This window comes from Dermacentor silvarum, chromosome 4 (genome assembly GCF_013339745.2).
Source record: "Dermacentor silvarum isolate Dsil-2018 chromosome 4, BIME_Dsil_1.4, whole genome shotgun sequence".
Lineage (NCBI taxonomy): Eukaryota > Metazoa > Arthropoda > Arachnida > Ixodida > Ixodidae > Dermacentor > Dermacentor silvarum.
In genome coordinates, this window is record NC_051157.2 from 152,366,155 (window position 1) to 152,390,692 (window position 24,538).

A 24,538-nucleotide genomic window follows, 5' to 3' on the forward strand; every position below is an offset into this window, starting at 1 on the left:
CATGACATGAATGTCATGGCATGCGTGTCATGTAGGTCATGAAACAGCCGCCTACGTCTTGGTGCTCTGATGGTCGTTTCGTTAACTTGGTAGGCTCCCCGCACCCTACTTCGAATTACATCAATTCCCACAGGGCGTGGAATCTGCCGGCTTTTAGATGCGAAGCAGCTTATTGTAGGGGCTTTGTCCGTCCCTCCCGCGGCGTCCCACACCCTCACAGCGCATTCGATCCCCTCCCCGTCACTCTACTCTCCTACGCTCCCCCTTTCTCTCCTCTAGGAATCCTCTACTGTAGGGGGCGGCGCCCGCGTGCCACATCCCCACAGCGCATGCGCGTCCCCTCCCCCCTCTCCTACGCTCCCCCTTTCTCTCCTCTAGGAATTCGGAGCCGCGCGCACAACAGGTGGTGCGACAGCTGCATACTCCGCTGGGGGCGCCAGGGTAGTTCCGTGGTCTGAAAATGACGGAGCGCGCGCGCCTCATTCTCTCCCCTCTGCAGCGCCGCGATGAGCGCTCGGACCGCTGCCGCAAAACCATCTTCCGCTCAAGCTAACCATCTCCCCGCTGCTTGGCATCCACACGTGGTTCCCTTTAGCGGGAGACGGAGTAATTTTTATTGACGTTTTTACTGAGAGACATAAAAGCAACCTTACAATCCCACACCTTATTTGTGGAGGACAAGTCTGAAAATCTTATGAGCGCTATGAAATCATGAAACAATTTGCTCCACTATGGTAAACTTGTTTCATTCCTGAACTTCGGAAACATGGACAGCATTGTCAATAAAATTGTCGCCTACTGAACGAGCATTGACATCTGCATGATGATCTGGCATGGGGCTCTTCCACATTCTGTGTAGGCCTAGGAGAATGACTCAATTGTATGATTCAGCTTCTGCGTTATGAATCGGCAGGAATCGTACACCGTGCTCATCCAGTAGCAATTCTTAACGGTTTGTCGAAGCACGTTTCAATGAGAAAATGCTAACCAACTATGTTGAATAGTTTGTTTTCAAAATGAAAGATAACCAGTCGTCTGGGCAAAAAAATTACATTTTCCTGGAACACGAATGTACAATGAAGCTATTCGTGAGTATTTATCCGGAGCTCGACTACGGAAACACGCGACAATGTGGGTCTTGGTCTGTAGTACCTCGGGAAAGGCAGATTTCGAGAAGCAATAGTCCCCAGGCGTTTCTGTCGCAACTCACGTATGCGCACGACGGTAGGGAGAACATACTTAAGAAAGAAGCTCTCGTGTCTCTGTAGCGAGAGAACGTTCGTGGGAAGCACATAAATCTATTACGGAAATGACATTTATCTGCCTTTAGATTGATACTATTGAGTTGTGTATGCTATTTTGTTGTAGAGTGGTGGCGTGAAGCAGAGGCAAAACACCCGACATCAAATCTGAAGGTCGTAAGCTCGAATCCTGCTCCAGTCCACTACATTTTCAGGCATGGAGTGGTGCCTGACACCAGCAAAGATTATATTGCCGAGAGCTAGTGGGGCTATAATAGTTCAGGTGCAACCAAACTAGGCAGGCCCACTAAGCTTTATCAAATTCACCCCCTTACCCCAACAGGAATTGGCCTCCCTGGTGCAGTATTCGGCCACTACCTCCCTCATGACTCCAACAAGTAACCCATGGCCCTCAGTCCCCAGCGGCTGCGGAGCACCTGACCAAGGCGGTGGTCAGACCTGCTAAGTGGCAGAGGGTGCTAAGAATCTCTGGGGTCGGACAGGCCACCAATGGAAATTGAACCTGGCAACGTTCAATACGCGCACCCTCTCGAGTAAGGCTAGCTTAATAGGACTATTTGAGGAACTATCAGGCATTGCCTGGGATATTATTGGCCTTTGTGTGGCTAGAAGAACTGGTGAGGCTTACAAAGTGCTGAGTAACGGCCACGTCCTCTGTTACAGAGGTCTTCCAGACAGTAGCGCGCCCAGGATTTCTGCCGGGGGGGGGGGGGGTGACAGCTTGCCTTAGTTTGCCAATACCATCTAAACAGCAATAATTTCAATTTCTTCACGAGAAATTTAAAAAAAGGCGCTTTTTGCACAAGTTTGCGAGTGTGCAGACGATATCGCGTCTTACATCTTAGTTGCAGTTCTCAAAAAAAAAGGGGGGGGGGCTAACTCGGTCTCAGGGGGGGGGGGTTAGAACCCCCTCCCCCCCCCCTCCCCCCCCCCGTCGGTGTGCCACTGCTTCCAGGTAAGAGAGAATCTGGGGTAGGACTTCTAGTTCATTACAACATAGCGGGCAACATTGATGAATTCTACAGCATTATTTAGAGGGTAGGAGTCGTCGTAATAAAGCTGAATAGGAGGTACAACATGAAGGTAGAATAAGCCCACGCCCCAACCTCCAGTCACGATGATGAGGAAATAGAACAGCTTCATGCAGATGTTGATTTAGCAATGAGAAAGGTGCAAACTCAGTATACTGTAGATATGGGCGACTTCAATGCAAAAGTGGGGAAAAGGCAGGTTGGTGAGCAAGCAGTTGGCAACTACAGCTTCGATTCTAGGAATGCAAGAGGAAAGATGTTGTGGTAGAATTCGCGGAAAGGAATAGGCTCCGAATAATGAATACATTCACAGCAACAGGAAGTGGACCTGGAAAAGCCCTAATGGAGAAACAAGGCATGTAATAGATTTCATACTCTCTGCCCATCCAAGCATAGTAAATAATGTAGAACTGTTAGGTAAGGTAAAGTGCAGTGACCATAGGTTAGTTAGTTCTAGGATTTCTCTCAATTTGAAGAGAGAAAGAGCGAAATAATCAAGAGAAAACAGGCCAAACTCGACGCTGTAAGGGTAAAACAGACCAATTTAGGCTGGTGCTCACAAACAAATATGCAGCTTTAGAACAGAAAGATGAAGATAACATAGAGGTAGTGAATGAAACCGCAACTAGGCTGATCTCAGAAGCAGCAGTTGAAGTGAGAGGTACGGCACCAAGGCAACCAGTAGGTAAGCTCTCCTAAGAAACAAAGAACCTAATAAAGAAACGACAAAACATAAAAGTGACCAACTCAAGAGATCAGATAGAATTCGCTGAACTGTCAAAACTGATGAACAAGAAGAAAGTAAGGGATATTCGAAATTATAATGTGGGAAAGATTGAAGGAGCCGTCAAATATGGACGCAGCATGAAATCAGGAAGAAGAAAGCTTGGCATAAGACAAGGCAAGATGTATGCACTGAAAGATAGGCATGGAAATATCATCAGCAATTTTGCTGACATAGTAAAAGCAGTGGAAGAATTCTATACTGATCTCCACAGGACCCAAAACAGCCAAGCTACTTTCATTCGAAATAGTGATGAACCGGATACTGAGGCTCCTTGTATAACTAGCGATAAGGTTAGAATGGCCTCGAAAGATATGACCAAGGGAAAAGCTGCTGGAGAAGATGGAATAACAGTAGATTTAATCCAAGATGGAGGATATATCATACTCAAAAAGCTTGCGGCCCTTTATACGCAATGCCTCAGAACTTCAAGTGTACCAGAGAGCTGGAAGAACGCCAACATTATACTTATCCATAAGAAGGGAGACGTTAAAGAATTGAAGAATTACAGACGCATTAGCTTGCTTTCAGTAGTGTATAAAATATTCACCAGCATAATTTCCACTAGAATCAGGGCAACACTTGACTTCAGTCAATCAAGAGAACAGGCTGGCTTCAGGAAGGGATATTCGACGATAGATCATATCCATGTCATCAATCAGGTAATCGACAAATCTGCGGAGTACAATCAACCTCTCTAAATGGCTTTCATAGACAATGGAAAATCATTTGATTCAGTTGAGATATGCGCAGTCGTAGAGGCACTGCGAAATCAAGGAGTACAGCAGGCATACGTGAATATCTTAGCAAATATCTACAAGGATTCCACAGCTACCTTGGTTCTCCACAAGAAAAGTAGAAAGTTACCTATCAAGCAAGGGGTCAGGCAAGGAGACACAATCTCTCCAATGCTATTCAGTGCATGCTTAGAAGTATTGAAGCTCTTAGACTGGGAAGGCTTAGGAGTGAGGATCAACGGCGAATACCTCAGCAACCTTCGGTTTGCGGATGACATTCTCCTATTCTGCAACAATGGAGACGAATTACAACCAATGATTGAGTACGTGAGTATGTGTAAAAATTGGGTTGAAGATGAATATGCAGAAGACAAAGATAATGTTCAATAGCCTGGCAAGGGAACAAGAATTCAGGATCGCCAGTCAGCCTGTAGAGTCTGTAAAGGAGTACGTTTATCTAGGTGAATTACTCACCAGGGGACCCTGATTATGAGAAAGAAATTTACAGAAGAATAAAATTGGATTGGAGTGCATACGGCAGTCATTGCCAAATCCTGACTGGGAGCTTACTACTGTCGTTGAAAAGAAAAGTGTACAATCATTGCATTGTACCGGTGCTAACATATGCGGCAGAAACTTGGAGCAAATGGAGCTGGGCAGGCCATGTAATGCGTAGGATCGATAACCGGTGGACCATTAGGATTACAGAATGGATACCAAGAGAAGGGAAGCGCAGTCGAGGACGGCAGAAAACCAGGTGGGATGAAGTTAGGAAATTGACAGGCGCAAGTTGGAATATACACACGTCCGTTCTCCTAAGACATTGGCAAAGAATCAGAAGAACTTAGTTTCCTGCCGATAGGAAACATGTGGTTAAAGGCGGCGCCTAGCTACAGCTGACAACGAAGAGTTGTGTGACCACTTCGACCTTCTCACTCTTCTCTCCGCTTTGTGTCCTTTCCTTCCTCAAGCACTGAGCAGTGTTCCTTAAGGGGTTGTAAAAAAGAGCGCCTCTTCCTCTTCACAGTCACTCTCTTTCTCTCTGCAGAATCAGAAACAGAGTATCTCGATGCCCAAGGGATGGGTGAAGACAACAAATACTCACTCTTACCTTTCTCAAAGTCAGATGAAATTAAACTGAGCTACTGTGGGTTCGTGAAGGGTTTTGTACGTGCTTTTCAGCGTGTATGGACACTAGCGTACAGAAATGACGATGAAACAAGTGACGTTTATTCTGTCATTTTAACGATTGCATGCTTAACCTGCGGTACAGCTCGTGTGAGACTTGCGGTCTAATCTTGCTATTCAGCTCGCTCCCTATTCGACTCAAGTGTGGATACGTCCTGGGTGCAGGGTTGCCTGGAGGTTGTTTATTCAGGTAGACTGTGTGCGCTCACTGGTCTGCGTCGCACGAGCGCATTCGCCAACGAAGAAAGTGCTCGTAATTAAAGGCTTCGTCTTCTTCGCTCACCCCAGCAGTGTACAGCATTAGGGATGCGGACCTTCTGAATAATCACAAATGCTTGTACTAAAGAAAATGTAGCGCCTTTATGCATTTGCCTCTCAAAATGGAAAGCACTGAGGTTCACCGCGAGCACGTGGATTTAATATAACTCCGTGAATACCCTATTTTGTGCTTACTGGCGCCTCCGTACACCACTGGGCACGCATACATCCCACCATGTTGTATTTATACTCTTGCAAGAACGACCCGCTGTTTTATGGTGGTACCCAAACGCCGAATTCGGAAGTTGCAATGTATCTGTAACCCGCCGGGGTGGTTCAGTAAGCTAAGGCGCTGCGCTGCTGAGCACGAGGTGGAGGGATCGAATCCCGGCCGCGGAGGCCGCATTTCGATGGAGGCGAAATGCAAAAAAACTCCCGTGTGCTTGCGATGTATTGCACGTTAAAGAACCCCAGGTGGTCAAAATTAATCCCGAGCCCTCCCCCACGGCGTACCACATAGTAAGTGGTTTTAGCATGTATAACCTCAGAAATAAGAACAACAGTGTAACTGTACGTTTGTTTTGAAACATCTCCATCATTTCAACATATAGCCTTGGAGTAATTGTTCGTTTGCCTTTGTCTTTCCAAATACTCAGGCCAACAGCATGTGGAGCCTGACGGAAAACCCGGCAGCGTGGACTCCCACCACTTCGTTTGGTCTGTCCGTTGGCATGGAAGGTCGTTGGTATCAGCCAAAGAACCGAGACCAGGATCCCAACGGGCCCGGAAAGTTCCAGCTCGGCATGCCCTGCAAACGAGGGTTACGCTTTGGGTTTGCGACACAGACAACTCGTATTGCACTCGTAAGTAGGTGCCTCGCCACCATCCTGGCTTAGCCTTAAACATATACATTTTCAAAACGTGAGAGTAGGAGCCAACAAATGCAGCAGCAGCGTACTGCGTTACACCTGCGCTTTGAAGGACGTTCCACGCACGCCACCTTGTCCGTTAGCAGCGCAGGCAAAAACTCCCACTGATCCAACCTGCGGCACTTCGTCTTTGCGTGCACTTTCGTTTCTCCGGACAATTATTTATTCATTCCACGAAACAACGCAATCGCACCTCTGTTATGTTCCCTCTGTTTTCAGTCCTTTACTACGTACCATCGTGGTATACATTTGTCTAAATAGTCGATGCTAAAGATAGATGGCTTTAAGCATTTTATATCATCATCATCATCATCATCATCATCATCGGCCTATATCTATGCGCACTGCAGGACGAAGGATTCTCCCTGTGATCTCCAATTACCCCTGTCTTGCGCTAGCTGATTCCAACTTGCGCCTGCAAATTTCCTAACTTCATCAGCCCTCCTAGATTTCTGCCGTCCTCGACTGCATTTCCTTTCTCTTGGTATCTATTCTGTAACTCTAATGGTCTACCGGTTATCCATCCCACGCATACATGGCCAGCCCAGCTAATTTTTTTCCTCTTAATGCCAACTAGAATATCGGCTATATCCGTTTGCTCTCTGATCCACACCGCTATTTTCCTGTCTCTTAACATTTTTCGTTGGATCGCTCTTTGTGTGGTCCTTAGCTTGTTCTCGAGCTTTTTTGTTATCCTCCAAGTTTCTGCCTCATATGTTAGCACCGCTAGAATGCAATGATTGTACACTTTTCTTTTCAATGACAGTGGTAAGCTCCCAGTCAGGTTTTGGCAATGCCTGCTGTATGCACTCTAACCCAATTTTATGCTTCTGTAAATTTCTTTCTCATGATCAGGGTCCCCTGTGAATAATTGACCTAGATAAACGTACTCCATTACAGACTCTAGAGGCTGACTGGCGATTCTGAATTCTTGTTCCCTTGCCAGGCTATTAAACATTACCTTTGTTTTCTGCATAATAATCTTCAACCCCCGCTTACCTTTTCTCAGTTAAAGTCCTGAATAATTTGCTGTAATTCGTACACATTGCTGCTGAATAGGACAATGTCATCTGCAAACCGAAGTTTGCTGAGATATTCGCCGTTGATCGATCCTCACTCCTTCCCAGTCTAAGAGCCTTCCCAGTCTAAGAGCTTGAATACTTCTTCTAAGCATGCAGTGAATAGCATTGCAGAGATTGTGTCTCCTTGCCTGACCCCTTTCTTGATAGGTAACTTTCTCCTTTTCTTGTGGAGGTCCAAGGTTGCCGTGCAGTCCTTGTAGATATTTGCCAAGATATTCACGTATGCCTCCTATACTCCTTGATTACGCAATGCCTCGATGACTGCTTGTATCTCTACTGAATCAAATGCTTTTTCATAATCTATGAAAGCCATACAAAGAGGTTGATTGTACTCCACAGATTTCTGTATTACCTGATTGATGACATGGATATGATCCATCGTAGAATATCCCTTCCTGAAGCCAGCCTGTTTTCTTGGTTGGCTGAAGTCAAGTGTTGACCTGATTCTATTGCAAATTATCTTGGTGATTATTTTATACAACACTGAAAGCAAGATTATGGGTCTATATATTTTAATCACTCTATAAGCATTTTTATATATAGATCCTAAATACAAGCAAAGGTGATCACGTCCCCCTCTCTGGTACACTTAGGCTTCAGGTGTCGCTTGCGATTAATGTAAGTACCTGTCCACGTCAACCATTTTGTTTAATACTGGTATTAACAGATCAGGTGTGTTGTTGTGTTACGCGTTATTCTGATTTTGAAACGACTTGCCATATTGGATTTTCAAGTTTCAGTCTGTTTAGGGAATCTAGAAATCATTTAGAACACCTGGTCAACTTCAGTAAACTGCGCACTGGAGATTGAGATTGCAGTACATAATTTTCAGGTTCAGCGAAAGTAAACGCTACTGTTTTCGGTCTCTTTGTTCTTTCCGAATGCGATAATTTGCACTACAGTCATAGTTTACAACAGGCAGTTGATGAACATGATCAAGTTATCATACTTTTATTTTAAGGTGCTGCAGGCTGTATTAGAAAAGATGTGAACGTGAAATAATGAAGGTTTGTGCGTATCTAGGGATTCCTCAAAGCTACGGAGTAATCGTTATTCATTTATGACACAAGTTTGATCACAGGCTCAAAGCGCGCACACACGCTAATTACTGCATCCAGGCTGTAGCACAAAGCAACGGTATTATTTCACCATTGGTGACAGAACATGGCCCGCCAAAAATCGCTTGTAATATGGTGGTGCCTTCATCATAACAGTTACGCGTTTGTCTAGCAATGTTCAGTACAACAGATACGCAAGCGGTTCGATCCGCCCGAAGTTTATTAAATGTGGTATTTTTTGCTGAGAACTACTTGGCGAACTGGGGTTTGCAGTTCCTGCACGCGTATACAACCTTTGTGCCTAAAGTTTTTAGACTGATTTATTTTCTTCTCTAGAAATGATTCCCCAAAACAAATTTTGGTGCCTATGTGTAGCACCATCTTTTAGGGCTAACCTGATCTATTTATGTAAATTGCGGTGGCAGCCGCTAGATGGCACTACATGTAGAAGAATGCGTTGTCATTATTCGTCTGCACATTCTACTGTGAGTGAGTGTGGAGAGATGGGCGTGTAAACATAAAATTTTGCGTGAAGCTTGGCAATATAGCCACACAGACGTATGAGCTCCTTCGTGACGCTTACGGCAACGAGACATTATCCCGGCGTAAGTCTTCGAGTGGCACAAAAAATTCGTTTCGGGGAGAACGTTGGTGGAAGACGACACAAGGCAGGGGCGCCCTGCAACCTCGCGGAATCAAAACAACGTGGTTCGGATCAGGGAGATTGTACAGCAAGACCGCAGCATTACAGTCCGCATGCTATCGGATGCTCTCGACATTAGTAAGACAACATGTCCCCAAATTTTGCATGACAACTTGGGGAAATGAAAGCTGAATGCCAGACTTGTGTCGCACTCCCCCACACAGGTCCAGAAGGACACGCGGGCATCAGTGAGCGCTGATGTGCTCTCCGAGGCAGAGAAGGATGCTGCATTCGTGAACAGCATCATTGCAGAAGACTAAACATGGTGTTTTCAATATACGATCCTCAAACAAAGGGGCAGAACGCCGAATGGCGGTCCACAAGCTCTCCGGTGTCGACAAAGGTTCGGCGACAGAAGACCGAAACAAAGACGATGCTGATAGTTTTTTTTTCCATACCAGAGGTGTCGTACACCATGAGTTCGTCCCACAAGGGCAGACGGTGAATCAGGAATTTTTTATCCGCGTGCTCCAACACATGCGTGATGCACTGCGACGCCGTCGCCCTGATGTATGCGCATCAGGACAATGGAGCCTTCTCCACGATAACGCAAGACCGCAGACTACCCTCAGCGTGACAAAAATTTTTGCCAAGCACAGCATTACTGTAGTTTCCCATCCGCCATATTCGCCTGACCTCTCCCCATGCGATTTTTTCCTGTTTCCTCGTGTGAAGAAAGCCCTAAAAGGTCGCTAGATGGGGAGCATGGAGGCCATTCAAGACGCCACGATAAAGGAGCTGACAGCCCTGCCAAAAGAAGCGTTTTCCAACTGTTTTCAAGACCTCAAGAAGCGTTGGAAGCTGTGTATAGGCTGCAAGGGAGACTATTTCGAGGGGGTCCTGCGCAAATGAATTCAATGTTAAACGCATTTTAATGGACTCAGTCTTGGAACATTACGGACAAAGGTTGTATGTACAGCACCAATACAATATATAAATACTGCTGACTCAGAAAATGTTCGGAGCCCTTCCGCTATTGTGAAGATGGAAGCCAGGGAAGCTGTGTAATATTAGGAGGGTCTGCGATAGTGAAATTATATATTATCATTATTGGCTATATTGAGCGTCTTCGGCATGTTCGTCAAGGAGCCAGGATACCGGCGTCTTGTTTTCGCCCGGCGCTGATGGCGAAGTAGTCAATTTTCTGCGCTAAGTCCATCCCATCGTCATAGACAAGCATATGAGCCACAGTGTTAATAGACGCGGCACACTGCATGGCATCTTCCGGATCCTGACGTCAGGATCCTGGACGATGTGGTTAAACAAACGCCCATCCCATAGCGCGTCCAAATGGCAGCTGCTGATAGCAGCGCTAGCGCGATCTCTACGTCACGAGGCAAAGGGGCACATTGACTGGTGGGACGTGCCACCGCCGAGTATCGTGACACTTGTGAATGAGAAATCGGCGGTGGCGAAGGGTATAACAATGGGTCATCGATCATCCGTTTCGTCACCTGTGCTAAGGCACAACTGGCGGGAAACCGCCATGCACATGGAGCCGAAACTGGTTGCTCTACACGTCGTTTTCCCCGTGGACGCGATCCATCAGAACAAAGCCGTATACAGCTCCGTTGTGAAAAATAGCCTGCACACCGCCAGATGTCACCTTGATGTCATTTTTAGAGCGTAGCGCTTAGTCGCTCGTTCCTGTCTTGAGCGTCGGCATGCCACCGCGTCTTACCTCCTAGCCGAAAGAACGAGCTCAGCGAAAGATAAAAGAGCGCACGAGGGGAAAAGTGGAGGAGTACGCTACAGTGCATACATAAGGCGGAAAGTAGAGAGAGGATGGGCGGAGCGGAAACGGCGCGCGTGTGCACTGAGTTGCCGGCACTAGAGTATACTAGATTGGGGGAGTGGGCTCCGCGGACGCCTTGGCAAGCGCCGAGGAAATTGCGGCGGCGCTGCCGTCGCCTTAGTCCTCATTCACACAGTTGTCAAACGCTCTGTCACGTCACCGTCACGTCAAAAAAAAAAAAAAAACGTACAGCAGGCGTGCCGGAACAGGGTACGAATACGCGACGGCGGTGGCGGAGTCGACAGCAGCACGGTTTTGTACAGAGTTGACTGACCGGTCCCATATTCACCAAAGCCTAGAGAAATATAACCTACATGGTGCACTGAATCTGTTAAATGATTTGATGTAGGTCTAATGTTAGCGTGAACTAAGAATAAATTGTGTAATGGCGAGCCACAACAACCACTGGTACAGTGTACTAGAACAAAACGGTAGTGGGCTCACTGCGCACCAGCGGCAACGGGGCGAGATGAAGCCGTCGATGTCAACTTGCAAACGGAGCCGTATTTGGTTGTAGCGCCCTCCGTCCAGTGAACAGAGGGCGCTACAACCAAATACGGCAAAACGCCGTGCAGCGCTAATGGTGGTAGGAATGTGAAACACTGAGACGGCCGCTCCGACCCCCGCGTCAGCTACTGAAATGTGTTCCAACCCGCGCGCGACGTTCGAAATGTAGCGTGTGTTGTTTTGCGGCTTTAAGCCGATTAGCTGTATTGAAAATTACTTTCGTGCGACTTTACTCGACAAAGGAGAGAAGCTGTATGTGGCGGGCCACGTTTACGACGTGAAAGAGACCGACGGCACCGACTTGAGGGCGAAGTACCACTCGCAGCAAAGGAAACAAGTGTACGACGTTTCCTTGCTGTCGTGCTTTTTGCGCCGTTTACGAAGGGTTTGGAGCAAATCCTGCTCGTCCGCTCCGGCATCCACGGCGAGCCGTCGTTCTCGCTGAAGAAAACAAGATGAGCATGGTTGCGAATTCTACGCAGTTCATGCTGACGACACAGTGCCCTATGCATGCGGCCGCAAGCAAGAGCGCACATGCAGTAACCGAATGACTTCTTCACGAGAGGGTAAACGAGGCAAACACGCCACAAAGCGCTGACGAGAGCAAGCAGTGTCACGGCGGGCGCCACTTGGTGAAGGAACTTGAAGCTTAGATTTGAAGTGGACGAGGGCATCGGTACATCCACCACCACTACCCCGAAAATGAACGCAAACCGAGTTTACTTACTTCGCGGAAAGTACCACAGAAAAACGCAATTTAACAGTTAATTACCGGACTATACGCATGCAAGCAAATCAAAAAAGATTCGCATGCAGCCTAAAAGAGCATTTGAGCCACAAGTTCGCGCGTAAAATTTCGTGCTCCGCAAGCGTGCTGTGCAAAACGTGCTCCATACACTTCCAACCGCGCTAAGCACACAAATACAGTTGCCGAACCTCAAGCAGCTAGACCTGGGTAGACCTTAAATCATATAGTTACATTAACACTAGGAAAATGCTGTTTGCACAATTACTTAACTCTTCGAACAGCAAAAATCCATCTTTTCCGTCGTTCTTGCTCCCACGTGTGGCCACGAAATCGGTACAATTTCACGCCAGGCATGGCCTTCGTGGCTGTGGCAGTTTTTTACGCAGCAGTATCGGCACTTGTTCCTATTCCTTTTCCGTACGCTTTCAGTAGATGGATTAGAATTAGTCGAGCTGAAGGATGACATTGTCTCAACGCCAGAAAGACCGAACAGCACCATCGACGCCACGCCTACGAATATCCGCGCGCTTTGGCCGTCTCATTCTTGTTGGCGGCGCTGCGACCGATGGCGTAGTAATCGCAGCAAACTTCACTGAGCGGAGCCTATACATCGAAATGGACGGTGCGACGCTTGCTGTGCTAGAGGGATAGCGCAAAGAGACGCCGTGAACATGCGCAGCGAGCACCGCGGCGTAGTAGCAAACGGAAAGATTGCGAACGCGGTCGCGGATGCTACAGTGGTCTCAACGGTATGACGCCGCTCTTTGAATATCTTGCAACATACGCTTTCCCTGTGGTACACCAAGCGTTGCACTGTCGATTTTAATGTATAGCTCCATTTCCATGTTGACATCGGCGGCTTCACGCTCCCGGCGCCGCTGAAGCCCACTACACTCATATTGTAGTACACTGTACCACGGGTCTACTTTCGTGATGCTTAGCGGTTTTCTGCTGCTGTTCTTGCATTGCAAGCGGAGACAGCAACAAGCGCGCAAGTTCGTCGACGAAGAAGTACGTGGGGGCGAAACATCTGCAGGAATCGCCAGTTCGGCCTTTGTCGTTGTCCATGTCGCGCATTTGAGTACTATACCGAAACAAACGCACAGCTCAGTTTTCGATGTGTCACCCGTGTATTGTCAGTAAACAAACCAGCAGTCGCTGCTGTGGCCAGCTTCAGCTTTGTAAAATGGCTGTATTTAGCGACGGCTTCTTCATTTCTGATTGATAGATTTTGGTGGGGCGGGGCTCTGTCACCGTGCTGGCGACGGAAACCCGTTTTTGAGGGGAAAACGACTCGGAAACCATCTCTCCGCAAGTCTGCTCGACGCACCGTCGTTGTTGCGCCGCTTACTTCGTTGCCGTCTCTCTTTCTCCTTTTGTTGACCACGGGTAGGTGGGGAATAATATCACTGCTTCCGCCACCGAGTATGAAACCAGATGCAGCAAAGCGAAACGCCTGTCAAAACTCCACACAGCTGCGGTAGGATCTTCGACGCGACACGCATCCGGCCGGCGCGCGGGGCCGGTCATTCAGGAGAAGGCGACGGTGGCACCACCAACTTTTCAATAAAACAAAGCCTCAGTGAGAGCACGCGTTCGACCCACTCCCCCAATATAGTACACTCTACCGTCGCTATGGCATCCGCAGCCGCGTGGGTGATCTCAATTGCGCTTCCGAAGGGGGGAGGGGGGCGTGAGGTGGGGAGGGCTACACTCGTTCGGGGCGTCAGCTACTGAGGTCAGTCCACGGTCAAGAGCTGCAGTAGATAGCGCCAGCGTTTCGTTTGTCATAACGATCCACTTAGTAGTAGTACGTGGTACCAGCAGGCACCTTAATCTCCTATGCAAGGTGCACCCGGCGCATTACACAGACACCTGCCCGTGGTGTGGAGCAAAACCCACGCTGGCTCACATAACATGGGACTGTATGGCTAGGCCAAGAGATATCAACTCAACCCTTCTAAGGCTGACAGACTTCGTAAGGCAGTGGGAGGCACTTCTCGCAAGCGAGGACCGGGCGCGCCAACTGGCCCTCCTGGATCAAGCTCAGCGAGCCGTTAGAGCCAGTGGAGCCCTGAACTGAGGGCCCCACCAAGACCTGCCGTTAAACCTTTCACCTATTTAATAAAGTTTCTTTCCTCCTCCTCCTTCCTCCTCCAGCGGGTGACGGGGATCAATGCTCCTACCAGGAGCGATGTCGAGCGTTTACGAGTAAGGTTCGGTTGGGTGTGGTCGCCGCACCCAACCGAATGGTGGCACGATTTCCCCATGACGAAGGGCCGCTCTCGTCGTCGGTGGAACGAAAGCATCAGAAGAAAAGCGTAGTGCTGCGTCAGACGACCTGTGCTGCGACAATGGCTACGATATGGCGCCAGAGTAGCGCACGTCATCTGTATGGAAAGAAAGGGCCCTACTCAAAGCGTTCTCTTCATAATATAAACCGTATACCTATATAATCACCACACGAAATGTTGAGATGCGAAATAAATATACATAAAAACGTCCTGCGCTCAAATTTGGTATTAGGGAGCATCTTAATCGTCGGTCAATTTTCCTGTTATGGTCTCGTTCTCAGTTTCTTGTGCTTCTTTGAAGAACAACTTACCGGATTGAAGTTAGCTAGATATTGAGGCCTGAGTCTCATTTTGAAGTTCGTTTTTTTCTAGGATACGTAAAAACAACTTGCAACGCATAGTTATTGGGTACGAGAACTACTAATTTCCCACGCTCCTTTAGCACACTCTGGCATCGTACTCTGAATGGTAACAAAAGCCTGCAGTAACAAAAGCCTACCTGACTGTCCTGTTTCCTCTTGTCCTGTTTCCTCCTGAATATCCTTGAGCAGAGTAACCAGTTGGGCTTGTTTATACATCTTAGAAGGCTACAGCGCGGATCCGAGGAAGACAGGAGAGGCGCACCACAACAAAACAAAACAATAAACAGACACAGCGCTGACTTTCAACAATAAAGTTGAAACAATAGCAATAAACAACAATAAATTGTTGAAAGTCAGCGCTCTGTCTGTGTTTTTTTGTGTGCCTCTCCTGTATAAGTGGGTTCCGCGCTGTAACCTTCTAGGATTGAATGTCCTGTTTCCTCTAGTCCTGTTTCCTACTGACAGTCCTACTTCCTCTTGTTTCCTCTAGGGTCGCTACAAGCAGCATCCTAATCTTTCAAGCAAGCCTCACTTTCCGACCTTGGCAGGGTGCTGCGCATTTATATCATTTAAGGACATCTAGTTTTATTTGAGTCTTGGGGTGAAAGTGAAATTAAATGAACTAGGATGTTAGTTCACCTTATTTGACAGCAGCATCTGCTTCCGAAAAGTACCGCTGGTTCATGCATATATCCGCCAAATTCATCATCATCGTGGTAGCAGGTGTCGATATTAAATCAGTTTAACAACTAGCCTCTTGATTGCCACCTGTAAAGGCTAAGAGCCGGAGCGTTTGAAACACTGCAGCGAATCAAAAAAACCTTGTTGCACGTGCGATATGGTTGGCGAGGCTGTTCGTTCTGGTCAATGGGCAACGTTGAACTGCGCTGAACGTTCCATTTCGCTTTTTGACAGGCCTGTAATGACCAACGGTACAACGAGACATTCAAGGTTGACAAGAAGTTCCAGGCGATGGTTGGGTACGACAAGGGCGAAGGCTTCCTCTTCACCTTCGATACAGCTGAAACACTTCGGTCAAAGGTAAGGCGTGTTCTAATGTAAAAGCAGCTGATAGGTGTGCTTATGCACATTTTGTTCTCCACTACTGGGCTGAACTGCGTGAGATTTTTTTCCCCTGGAGTAAAATGCAAAATCATCCGCCAGCGTTGCTTGCTTGATACGTGGCGTTCTACTTTTGGACTCGAGTTCTTGGGTTCAACTGCTGGCGGCGGTTGGCGCATTTTGGCGTTGTTGATACGCAAACGTGCTTGCGTACTCTGCTTTGGCAGCAAAGTAATGAAACCTGAAATATTCAGGATAATGAGTCGCCCTCCACTTTAGCGTTCCATGCAAAGAAGTGTGCCGTTCTAGAACGCAAAAGCGCCCTCTTTTCGCAATCAAAGTGTACCCTATCACGGATATACCACTACTGAATTTGCTCCTACTAAGTATTTATCGACGACAACAAAAAGGGCAATAGGGGCCATCGTGTCAAAAATGAAATGTTTATTATATTTATAAAGCTTTAAAGGGTAAGTAAAACGAAGACGCTGAAGAATATGACACAAGGTAGTGTAAAAGGCATCTCTTTACGGATTGCAAACATCATCAATATCGTTTAAAGCTGGGAAGTGAGCTTCGGACATGGCCTTGGTATCAGTAAATATGGAGTGTGTTTATCGTGAAATATTGAGGATGCTTCCAAGCGGTTGTACATTAGAGACGTTAAGTACTGTTGGTCAAGTAGAGATCTATGTTGCGGCTCGTCAGTCGATGAAAATTGCAAGAGATGACTAAGTTCATCCACAAACTTCTATAGTATTGAATGAAACATCTATAGACCATTCATTGCATGAAGCATAGGTCTTCTGATCTGTTGGTGTGAAAGGTTACAATTGCTTACCTTGCTAGTTGTTTGCAAGATCCTGAGAAAAGGGAGTTGTGATTTAGTGTTGAGGTTCACCTGCATACTTGGAAACGCTCGGATAAATCGGCGTTAAGAAGTAAAGATGGGATCAAACTCCCATCCTCTTACAGAACCCCTTTGATACAACGACCACTCTGGTCTTCACAGGCGTATTTCTCCCAAGGTAGCGAGCATCAATGGTTCTGCCAACACAATGCAATACGTTAGATGTCCCCAAGGGCATTCGGTCTATTAGGCCAAGTTTTGTGCAATATGCAAGAACACTGTTGCGAACTTTCTGGCACGTCTTTCTAATTCGATCATTGTTACTCTGTTTCGCGCTTGCCTGTTTGATATGTTAATTGTTTTATCAATTAAAATATTTGGGTTTGGGATCAACGCATGTCCTCTCAATTCAGGATGTTTGGCTTCGCGTCACCGCCCTATTGAAACTAGCGATGAAATTTTAATTCACTGTAACAAGACTTCCATGCACTTTAATTGCGGCTTTATAAGGGAATTGAACGTTTTGATAATATTCAGAACATCTCCGTTTCTCAGTAAACATATGATGCCTGGCAATTTAAGTACTCCTCAAAATGATTGCCGTTTGCAAATCCCCGTTTTCTATTTCCTTCATCCTCTTAAGCATATGAGATTATAAACTACAGTACTTGGCAAGGGACGATAAAATGACTGGTCGTGAAAACTGTGTCCGGCTGTCTTCTTCATTTGTCCTGAATCCTACGTATCAGAAACAGAACCAGTTCGGTTTTCAGAATGATGTTTTGGATCACTAGCTAAGAGGTGCCTTGAAAGCAGCTGTATATGATAATAAATATAACAGCTGTCCTAAGACCACTGAAAATGGGCCTGACAGAATGTTATTTCACTCAGAACTGACAGTTGCACATCAACAACATTTTGAATAACATAGGTACAGCGCAACAATTTTTGGGAGGAAACAGAGACAGGATTGTTGCGCTGTACCTACGTTATTCAGAATGACACAACTCCCCCATATGAAGGGGTTGTCGTTTCAACTTTTTATTTTAGCATTATCCCTCACATTTGTTAAGTCAACACTCTGAAACCCAGCCTACTAATGTCGTGTATAGATACAGTGCGTTATAGATTTGAGTGCTGGCGCTGCGAGTCGTAGTTACAGCGTTGACAAGGTGAAATTGAAAAACCCTCAAATCACGTTTGTTTATAGGGAATTGATGCAATATCTTCCTGCTCTCGTCAACAGATGCAGATTATTGTTAAAATAACGAGAATGTAAATAATATTTACATTAGTCTGCTGAAGTGTGTCTGGCATACTAGGAGTATCAAATGTTGTTCAACATGACATATTTGTCGGCAAACAAAGAAGCTGGCCATTTGTCAATTTACAAAACAACGTGGAAACAAGAATTGCCGAAATCGATACAATCTGACGCAAGAGTGGATAGATTATTTGTTGCCCTTCCTTGTGCGGACCAGCTCTTCGCGGCATCGTGCAATGAGCAGTCAAGCCGACAGTTTGTGTTTCGGAGCCGTACTCTCGTTCGGTCACTTTGACTGGTGCACTTTTTACGGGCGCTCGTTTGCACAGCAAGTGCGCACAACGCCTTTCGCTTCAAGGCTGCATCGCGCCGCCCTTCACGTCATACGAAGTTGTATGCCCGTACAGTGAATATTACAGAAAAGAGCTGTAGGGCCCGCTTCACATCATATTGGGTCTTGACACACCAGCCCCACCCAATTGCGTTTGTGCACACCTTGGACACAATGGCTTGATCTGTGCAGACAGATTGGATGAGCATGACGTGGCCACAGGTTTGTGTTTGCGTAAGCGAAACTGACGATTTACACAAGTAGTTGGGGTATAAATGTTGCTCTACTACGAGTACCCAGTGCATTACTTCTTGTAAATAAACTTGGGGTGCTATAACGTAAAATGATTCTAAACTGTTTTGATTCTAATTTATGCAATCAGCCTCCACAATTGGTCAAAGCATTTGCGGGCCACTCCCAACTTCGCCTGTCTGTCACGCGACGTCACCAAAACCGCTATAGCTCTCCATCTGATATAACGTGCACACAATGATTATACATGATTAAATCCCAGAAAAGAAAAATAATTATTCCTGATTCGACACCTTTTCACCACTAGCCTCTGCTATTGGTCCAATATTTTCTGGCTACGCCCATTTCGCCTGTCTGTCACGCGACCTCATAAAACCGTGAAAACTCACGTCAAAGTGACGTGTACACGAAAAAAATGCAATAATATGCCGAACAAAACTGAAATTTTTTCTGAATAGCCACAGACTGCCCCGTCGCAGTCGGTGGTGCCACTTCGCGATGCGATGCGCTATAGCGGTGATTGTGGTGTTGGCTGAAACGAAAGAGAACGGCACAGCATGGTGTCATATTTAAATTCAAATAAATTGTCTCAGCGTGCGCTTTGCGTAGCCACGAACAATGCGGACGCGCTAAAACGGCTGGTTTGCAGCATCCTGCCGAACGGCGGCGGCGTGCGCATATGAATAGCAGATGGCTGCCCGCCGATTGCTCAGACGCTCACTACTCGCACCTTTCGTTGAGCATGTATTTATTTGCGCACGATAAACCTTTTTTCGTGGCAGTAAAACGTTATGGAGACCTTTCGGCATGCATACGACATTGCTCTGCCAACTCTTCCTTGCTGAGGATCCGTTTTAGCGACATTCGTATCGTTCCGTTGCACGCCGCCGCGAATTTCTACCAGCCACCGCAAGCAAAGTAAGGCAAAGCAGAGCAATCGCAGAAGCCGGCACCAACCTCCTCATGCGGTTATCTATTTTCACTTTGCTGGCTTGGCTCCATCGAAACCATTCTACTAGAGCGTGCTCCTCGCCTCTTTGCAGCCAATTAGATATGCAGAACCGCTGAGTGTAGACATTCGTTATTGGTTTTGAAAGCGGTCAAAGGTGACCTCCTATAAACGAGCAGAGTGTTTGGTTGGGTGTTTCAGACAGTACTGTGGGTCACCCTCTGATGCTTGCGTCGGTGGTTACGTAAATTTGACGTCAGGAGTTTGGAATCAAACAGTTTGGAATCATTTTACGTTATAGCGCCCTTGGATTGGGGTGTTTGGCAGTCGGTGTTCTAGCGACTGCTGCTAGTTTTAAAGTTGAGATTGGCTAATATCGCAAAGAAGTAGGGATGTTGTTGACAGAAGCACATGAAATCTTGTAACCAAACCTTTTCACTCGATTAACTTCTGCCGAGAAGTGAACAATAAATCGGCTACGACAAAGATTTGGCGAGAACAGTCTGTGGTCGACAACTATAATGGATGCAATTGGTCCGGCCGTACAACATGCATCCGTCAGCGTTACATTGTACAGCCAGTATTTTGTAGCGATGCGTTATGCTTTATTCTATGCTAGTCTTATCATCCACCGCTCGCGGCCGTCTGATCCCGTTGATAACGTGAGCGGACTGTCGCTCTGACCACTGACCAAGCGCGAAAAGGCATTAGCATCAGAAAGGCATCGCTGCAAAATAGCGGTCCATAACAGTCAACGGTGGTTAAAGTAACTATGACGACGTTGGCGATGTTCTTACAAATTTATAATGAGGCCGTTCCCTTTAGCGATGGGAAGGTAAAGCTCACAAAGTTCGAAGTAAGTAAAGCGGGTCGGGTGCCTGTGAGATCATATAATAACAATGATAAAAGCTGTCGCAGTTTCACCCCAAAGCGAAGCATCAATTGCAATAGCAAATTAGTAGAGAGCTATACGGAGTAAGGATAGTAGTTTTATCAGCTGTATAAACTTGAACATGCAGCAGCACCAGCAACGCGCAGAACTGTTGTCGACGCCGTCGGCATTTTGCCTGGGTTCGCACCGAACGCGCGCGGCGTTGGTCAATGTTGCCGGTGCCACTGGGGGCGGCTCGGAGGTTTTCGACAATCAGAACGGGACACTCGTCGAGCAGCGTCGGAAGTCGCCTCGCAATCTTTTTATATAAATACGCATTTCGTGCCGCAGCTAAACGTCGCCTCCCCTCCCTCCCTCCCGTCCACCCACGGCCTTTCGCGCGACGATGCCACGTTTGCACTCTGCCGTGCGTTCGCTCCCCTTTAAGCGCGCGTACCTCGCGTGCTTTCACTCGCACATTTAACATAGGGCACGCGGCGACGATATCATCGCCGTTGGACTCTATACGGAACCTTACGGCGACGGCGACGCCGCCGGCAGAAATCTGCTTGGAGTGTCCATTTAATTCATATCTCATTATTACAATGAAAACACAATAATATCGATATTGATAGCAGATATAATTAAGAGCGTTTCTCAATGTTTATCACATCACACCACATCACTTTATTTTCCTTAAAGACCCCTATTGGGGTGTTATTGGGGTTAGGTGCACAATGTTACAAAATATCAACGGATTGCTGATAATAGCATGTTTCAGCGTACGCCGATGTCACCTTGCATTGGTGCTGCCTACGTTCTAGTGTGCCGAAGGATCATGAATAGGTCCGTAGACTGGCCTATTTATTAATTCGTGCACCACTATTGATAGCGTGTAGAACTAGTGATGACATGCACAACTAATTTCCCGGTAAGGAGTTGCGCACAGCGTTCTTCGCGGCTCTCTCTCTTCATTCGCCTCCTTTCTCGTTGGCATCTTTTGCGACACGCACTATCCCATTTGCTTTCCGGCTAGCCGTTACCGCTGAATGTGCGCTTGCTGTACGGACAGCGCAGGAACAAAAATGTGCCATCAAGCGCGAACCAAGTCGCTCTCATTAAGTCGGCAGGGTACGACTTTTCGTAGGCTTGTCTAACCCTGCCGATTTCGAGAAGCCGGGCATCTATAGATATTTTCACAAATGAAAAACTGATTTTCGGGTGCTGTTTTATGCAAGGCACTTCCGGAACGTTGCGCGTGCTTCGGACGGGCAGGTTTCTCAGAAAAACAGCACGCAGTTGAGACGCACTCGCCGAATGGCGTTCCATCTCCCACACGGGTAGAGCTTCTACTAAAACGGCGTTCAAAATTATCTTTCTTATTGTATGTTCTTAGCAATGTTGTTTCCTTGTTGGCCTGTGTATGCCATAATGACTAATTTCAGCGGTGCTAAACTGAACAGCTGATTGTGATGGCCACCGCAGTCGAGGAGGGCTCCGGGTTCATTTTGGGCCGCGTGTGCTTCCTAAACACGCACCAAAGCACTGTGCTGAGTGTATTTGCTTTCATGTGATGCAGCTGCATGTGTGCTGGCTAAGGCTGTAATGCGGAGTCGGTATGGCATCGTGGAGTATTACTGTAGCGTATACAGTCTAGGACGCACCAAGGCACAGCAGTAGCTCCAGTGTAGGTTTCAAAAATACAATTATTTTTGGCTGAAACGAGCGCGAATGAACTCGGGTGATTTTAGAAGAAGATTGAACTGCCAAGGGAGTGTGATGCTTGCGTTAGGCTAGGTTAGGTTGCACTGTAAAATAAAGAATTAGAAATTTTGCCCATGAGCTGAAATATTCAATGTGTCAGCATTTTATTCTTTCTGCAAGTGGTGGGGCTTATCCAGCATGGCGTACCAGTGTAGTGAATACAGACCAAGACGCGATCAGTCATACGAAGGACACACATATTTTCTGGTGAATAAGTGATTGCGGTAATGCACGCGTTCACTGAGGTGTGACGCTGAGGGTTTATGTAAGTCATGGTACCCAGAAACACATCATATTTTTTTAAGTTAGCGCCGTGCTTGTGTCCTTCGTATGACTTATTGCGCCCTCGTCCGTATTCGCTACACTGGTGCGCCATGCTGGCTAAGGCCCCTTTTAATCAAAGCAAAGGTGATACATGCGTATGTGAGCCATCTATTAAAATCCATAGCAATGAGTATACCTTCCTGAGGGATCGCTTTGCATTATCCCCGTGCTTATGAGCTGTATACGTGCATATATAGTGTTTCTCGTCTGGAAATAAATTAGTTGGAACCGTGCGCCTGATCCACGTTGGTTGAGCCGTCCCTGGTATTTTCCTAAGAAACAATCCTGGTAAAAAATAATGGAAGAAGCCGCTTGCTCTTCAAGACATTTTGGCGCTCATTTATTGAGGATAACAATAAGTGCTAAATGGGGAGGTATGAAATTCACTTTCGCTCCTTGTCTTATATGGCACATACAAAAACAAGGATTCATGGTAAAGTGCTTTGAATATCAGTGACTGGGCAGCCCCACTAGTTAGCTAAAACATGAGTTGAGTGAAGTTCACTGCAACGTCGACACGAAAGAATCATTTATCAAGTAAAACATTCTTTCTGTGACGTATGTCCTGAAATATGTGATGATGCTGTTGACCTTGTTAAATGGTCAACAGTAAGGGCTTCGTGTCGACATTGTGGTAGGCTACAGTAAGTAAAACATGGCCAGATGCAATGATTAGGATCACTTAATTGGCTTAAACGGCACTTTCGTCCACACTTAACCGGGCCGCGACAAGGCATTAATACAAAGAGCAGCGAGTGCTAACCCGTGTCTTTCATTCCGTGACTACAGGCAGTTTTGAGTTCGTACTTTACGGCAGTTTCCTGGTATTTTTGCAACTTTCAAGGCCACATATTATTCTCGAAGCAGTGATGATTCCAGTGGATACGTCGACCTTTTAATTACGATATTTTAGTGGTGACGACAATTTCGTATTTTTGCAGTTGTGTGAAGCGAAGAGCAACGTGACAAATCTCAAGTTCTACATCGCTGCTGCTGACATCGGGGCTGAAGATCACAACAACGTGTGTGGACTCGGAGCATTGAGCCGGCTGCGCATGCTGAAGGCTCTCGCGCATTTTTTTGCGTACAACTACACCTCGAGCGCGCAAAAGTCAGAATGCCTGCTGGTCAACCCTTAGAGAGAGGGAGAATGGCAAACACCATCTGAATGCCTACAATATCCGCTGCAGTTATTTCCAGTTTTTTTGTTTATGCTGCTCAATGGTGAAGCAAACCGGTTGCGGATGTCCAACCGCAGATTGGTGAGCAATTAAATGTTTTCAAGAGATAATAGTTCTTTCCACAGTTATGGGATCAACCTTATTTGGCGAATGACATGACATCATGTTCTGCGTTGCATCATCTGCTAGGGAAGTGCGTTTCATCCTATCGCATTGTAGAGTAGTAGGCCTCTTTCGACTAGGACATTAGACGTTTTCGGATCACACAATCCGATATTTTTTGTAGTTCTCAAAGACCTCAAAGTTGCAGTGCAATCCGAAAGGCTAAGCATTGATTACTAAAGCACATTAGTAGAGAGCTATACGAAATAAGGCTAGTAGTTTTATCGGTCGTATAAACTTGTAAACATTCGCTTACTAATTAACAAGCATGGAGTCACGTGCGCACAAGCAAACATGAAAACATCTCACTCGATGACCGCGGGAACACGCCGCTAAAACACTGGAATTAAGATGCGCGGCAGCAGCAGCGAGCGAATTGAGCTTCGTGCTGCCTCTCGCTTTAACGCGAACTGCTCGTAAGCGGCGACAACAAAGCGCGCACGAAGCTATCAGTACTGGGTGCACTGTCTCCCCACCGCAGATCGCTTTCAAGATATAGCCTGTGTGGCCGCGCCATGCGCGCCCCTGGCCGAAGTAAAACGCCCCCCATTCCTCATTCCCCTCCTCGGGGTGCCTTGCGCGCGACAGAAGACGGCGCACTTTCACCCCACTTTCCCTCCTCATGCGCGCGACGTTCAGTCGCCCTCTTCGGTTGAACCTTGCACGCTTTCACTCCCACGTGCAGCATACGGCGCGCGGCGCCGATGTTGTTGACCTTTAGCTTTAGACGGAACATCACTGAGACTGCGACGACAGAAATGCGCCTGGAACGTTCATAGAATTGATATCG

The 24,538-nt window shown here is 46.9% G+C and overlaps 1 protein-coding gene across 1 annotated transcript; it reads left to right on the top strand.

Annotated features, from left to right (window-relative positions):
* Positions 1 to 5,925: 5,925 nt before the first annotated feature.
* LOC125945043 (uncharacterized) lies at positions 5,926 to 23,545 on the top strand. Its single transcript, XM_049666599.1, has 3 exons — positions 5,926 to 6,123; positions 15,654 to 15,779; positions 23,347 to 23,545. Exons 1-3 carry the CDS (start codon positions 5,926 to 5,928, stop codon positions 23,542 to 23,544), a joined length of 522 nt encoding a protein of 173 aa, XP_049522556.1. The 3' UTR covers position 23,545.
* The last annotated feature ends 993 nt before the right edge of the window (positions 23,546 to 24,538 follow it).

Bases quoted from the DNA above. Each gene is read 5' to 3' on its own strand.
- LOC125945043 (XM_049666599.1), top strand. From the start codon at position 5,926: ATGTGGAGCCTGACGGAAAACCCGGCAGCGTGGACTCCCACCACTTCG. The intron at 6,124-15,653 runs GTAAGTAGGTGC...GCTTTTTGACAG, and splicing joins AGACAACTCGTATTGCACTC to GCCTGTAATGACCAACGGTA. The intron at 15,780-23,346 runs GTAAGGCGTGTT...GTATTTTTGCAG, and splicing joins CTGAAACACTTCGGTCAAAG to TTGTGTGAAGCGAAGAGCAA.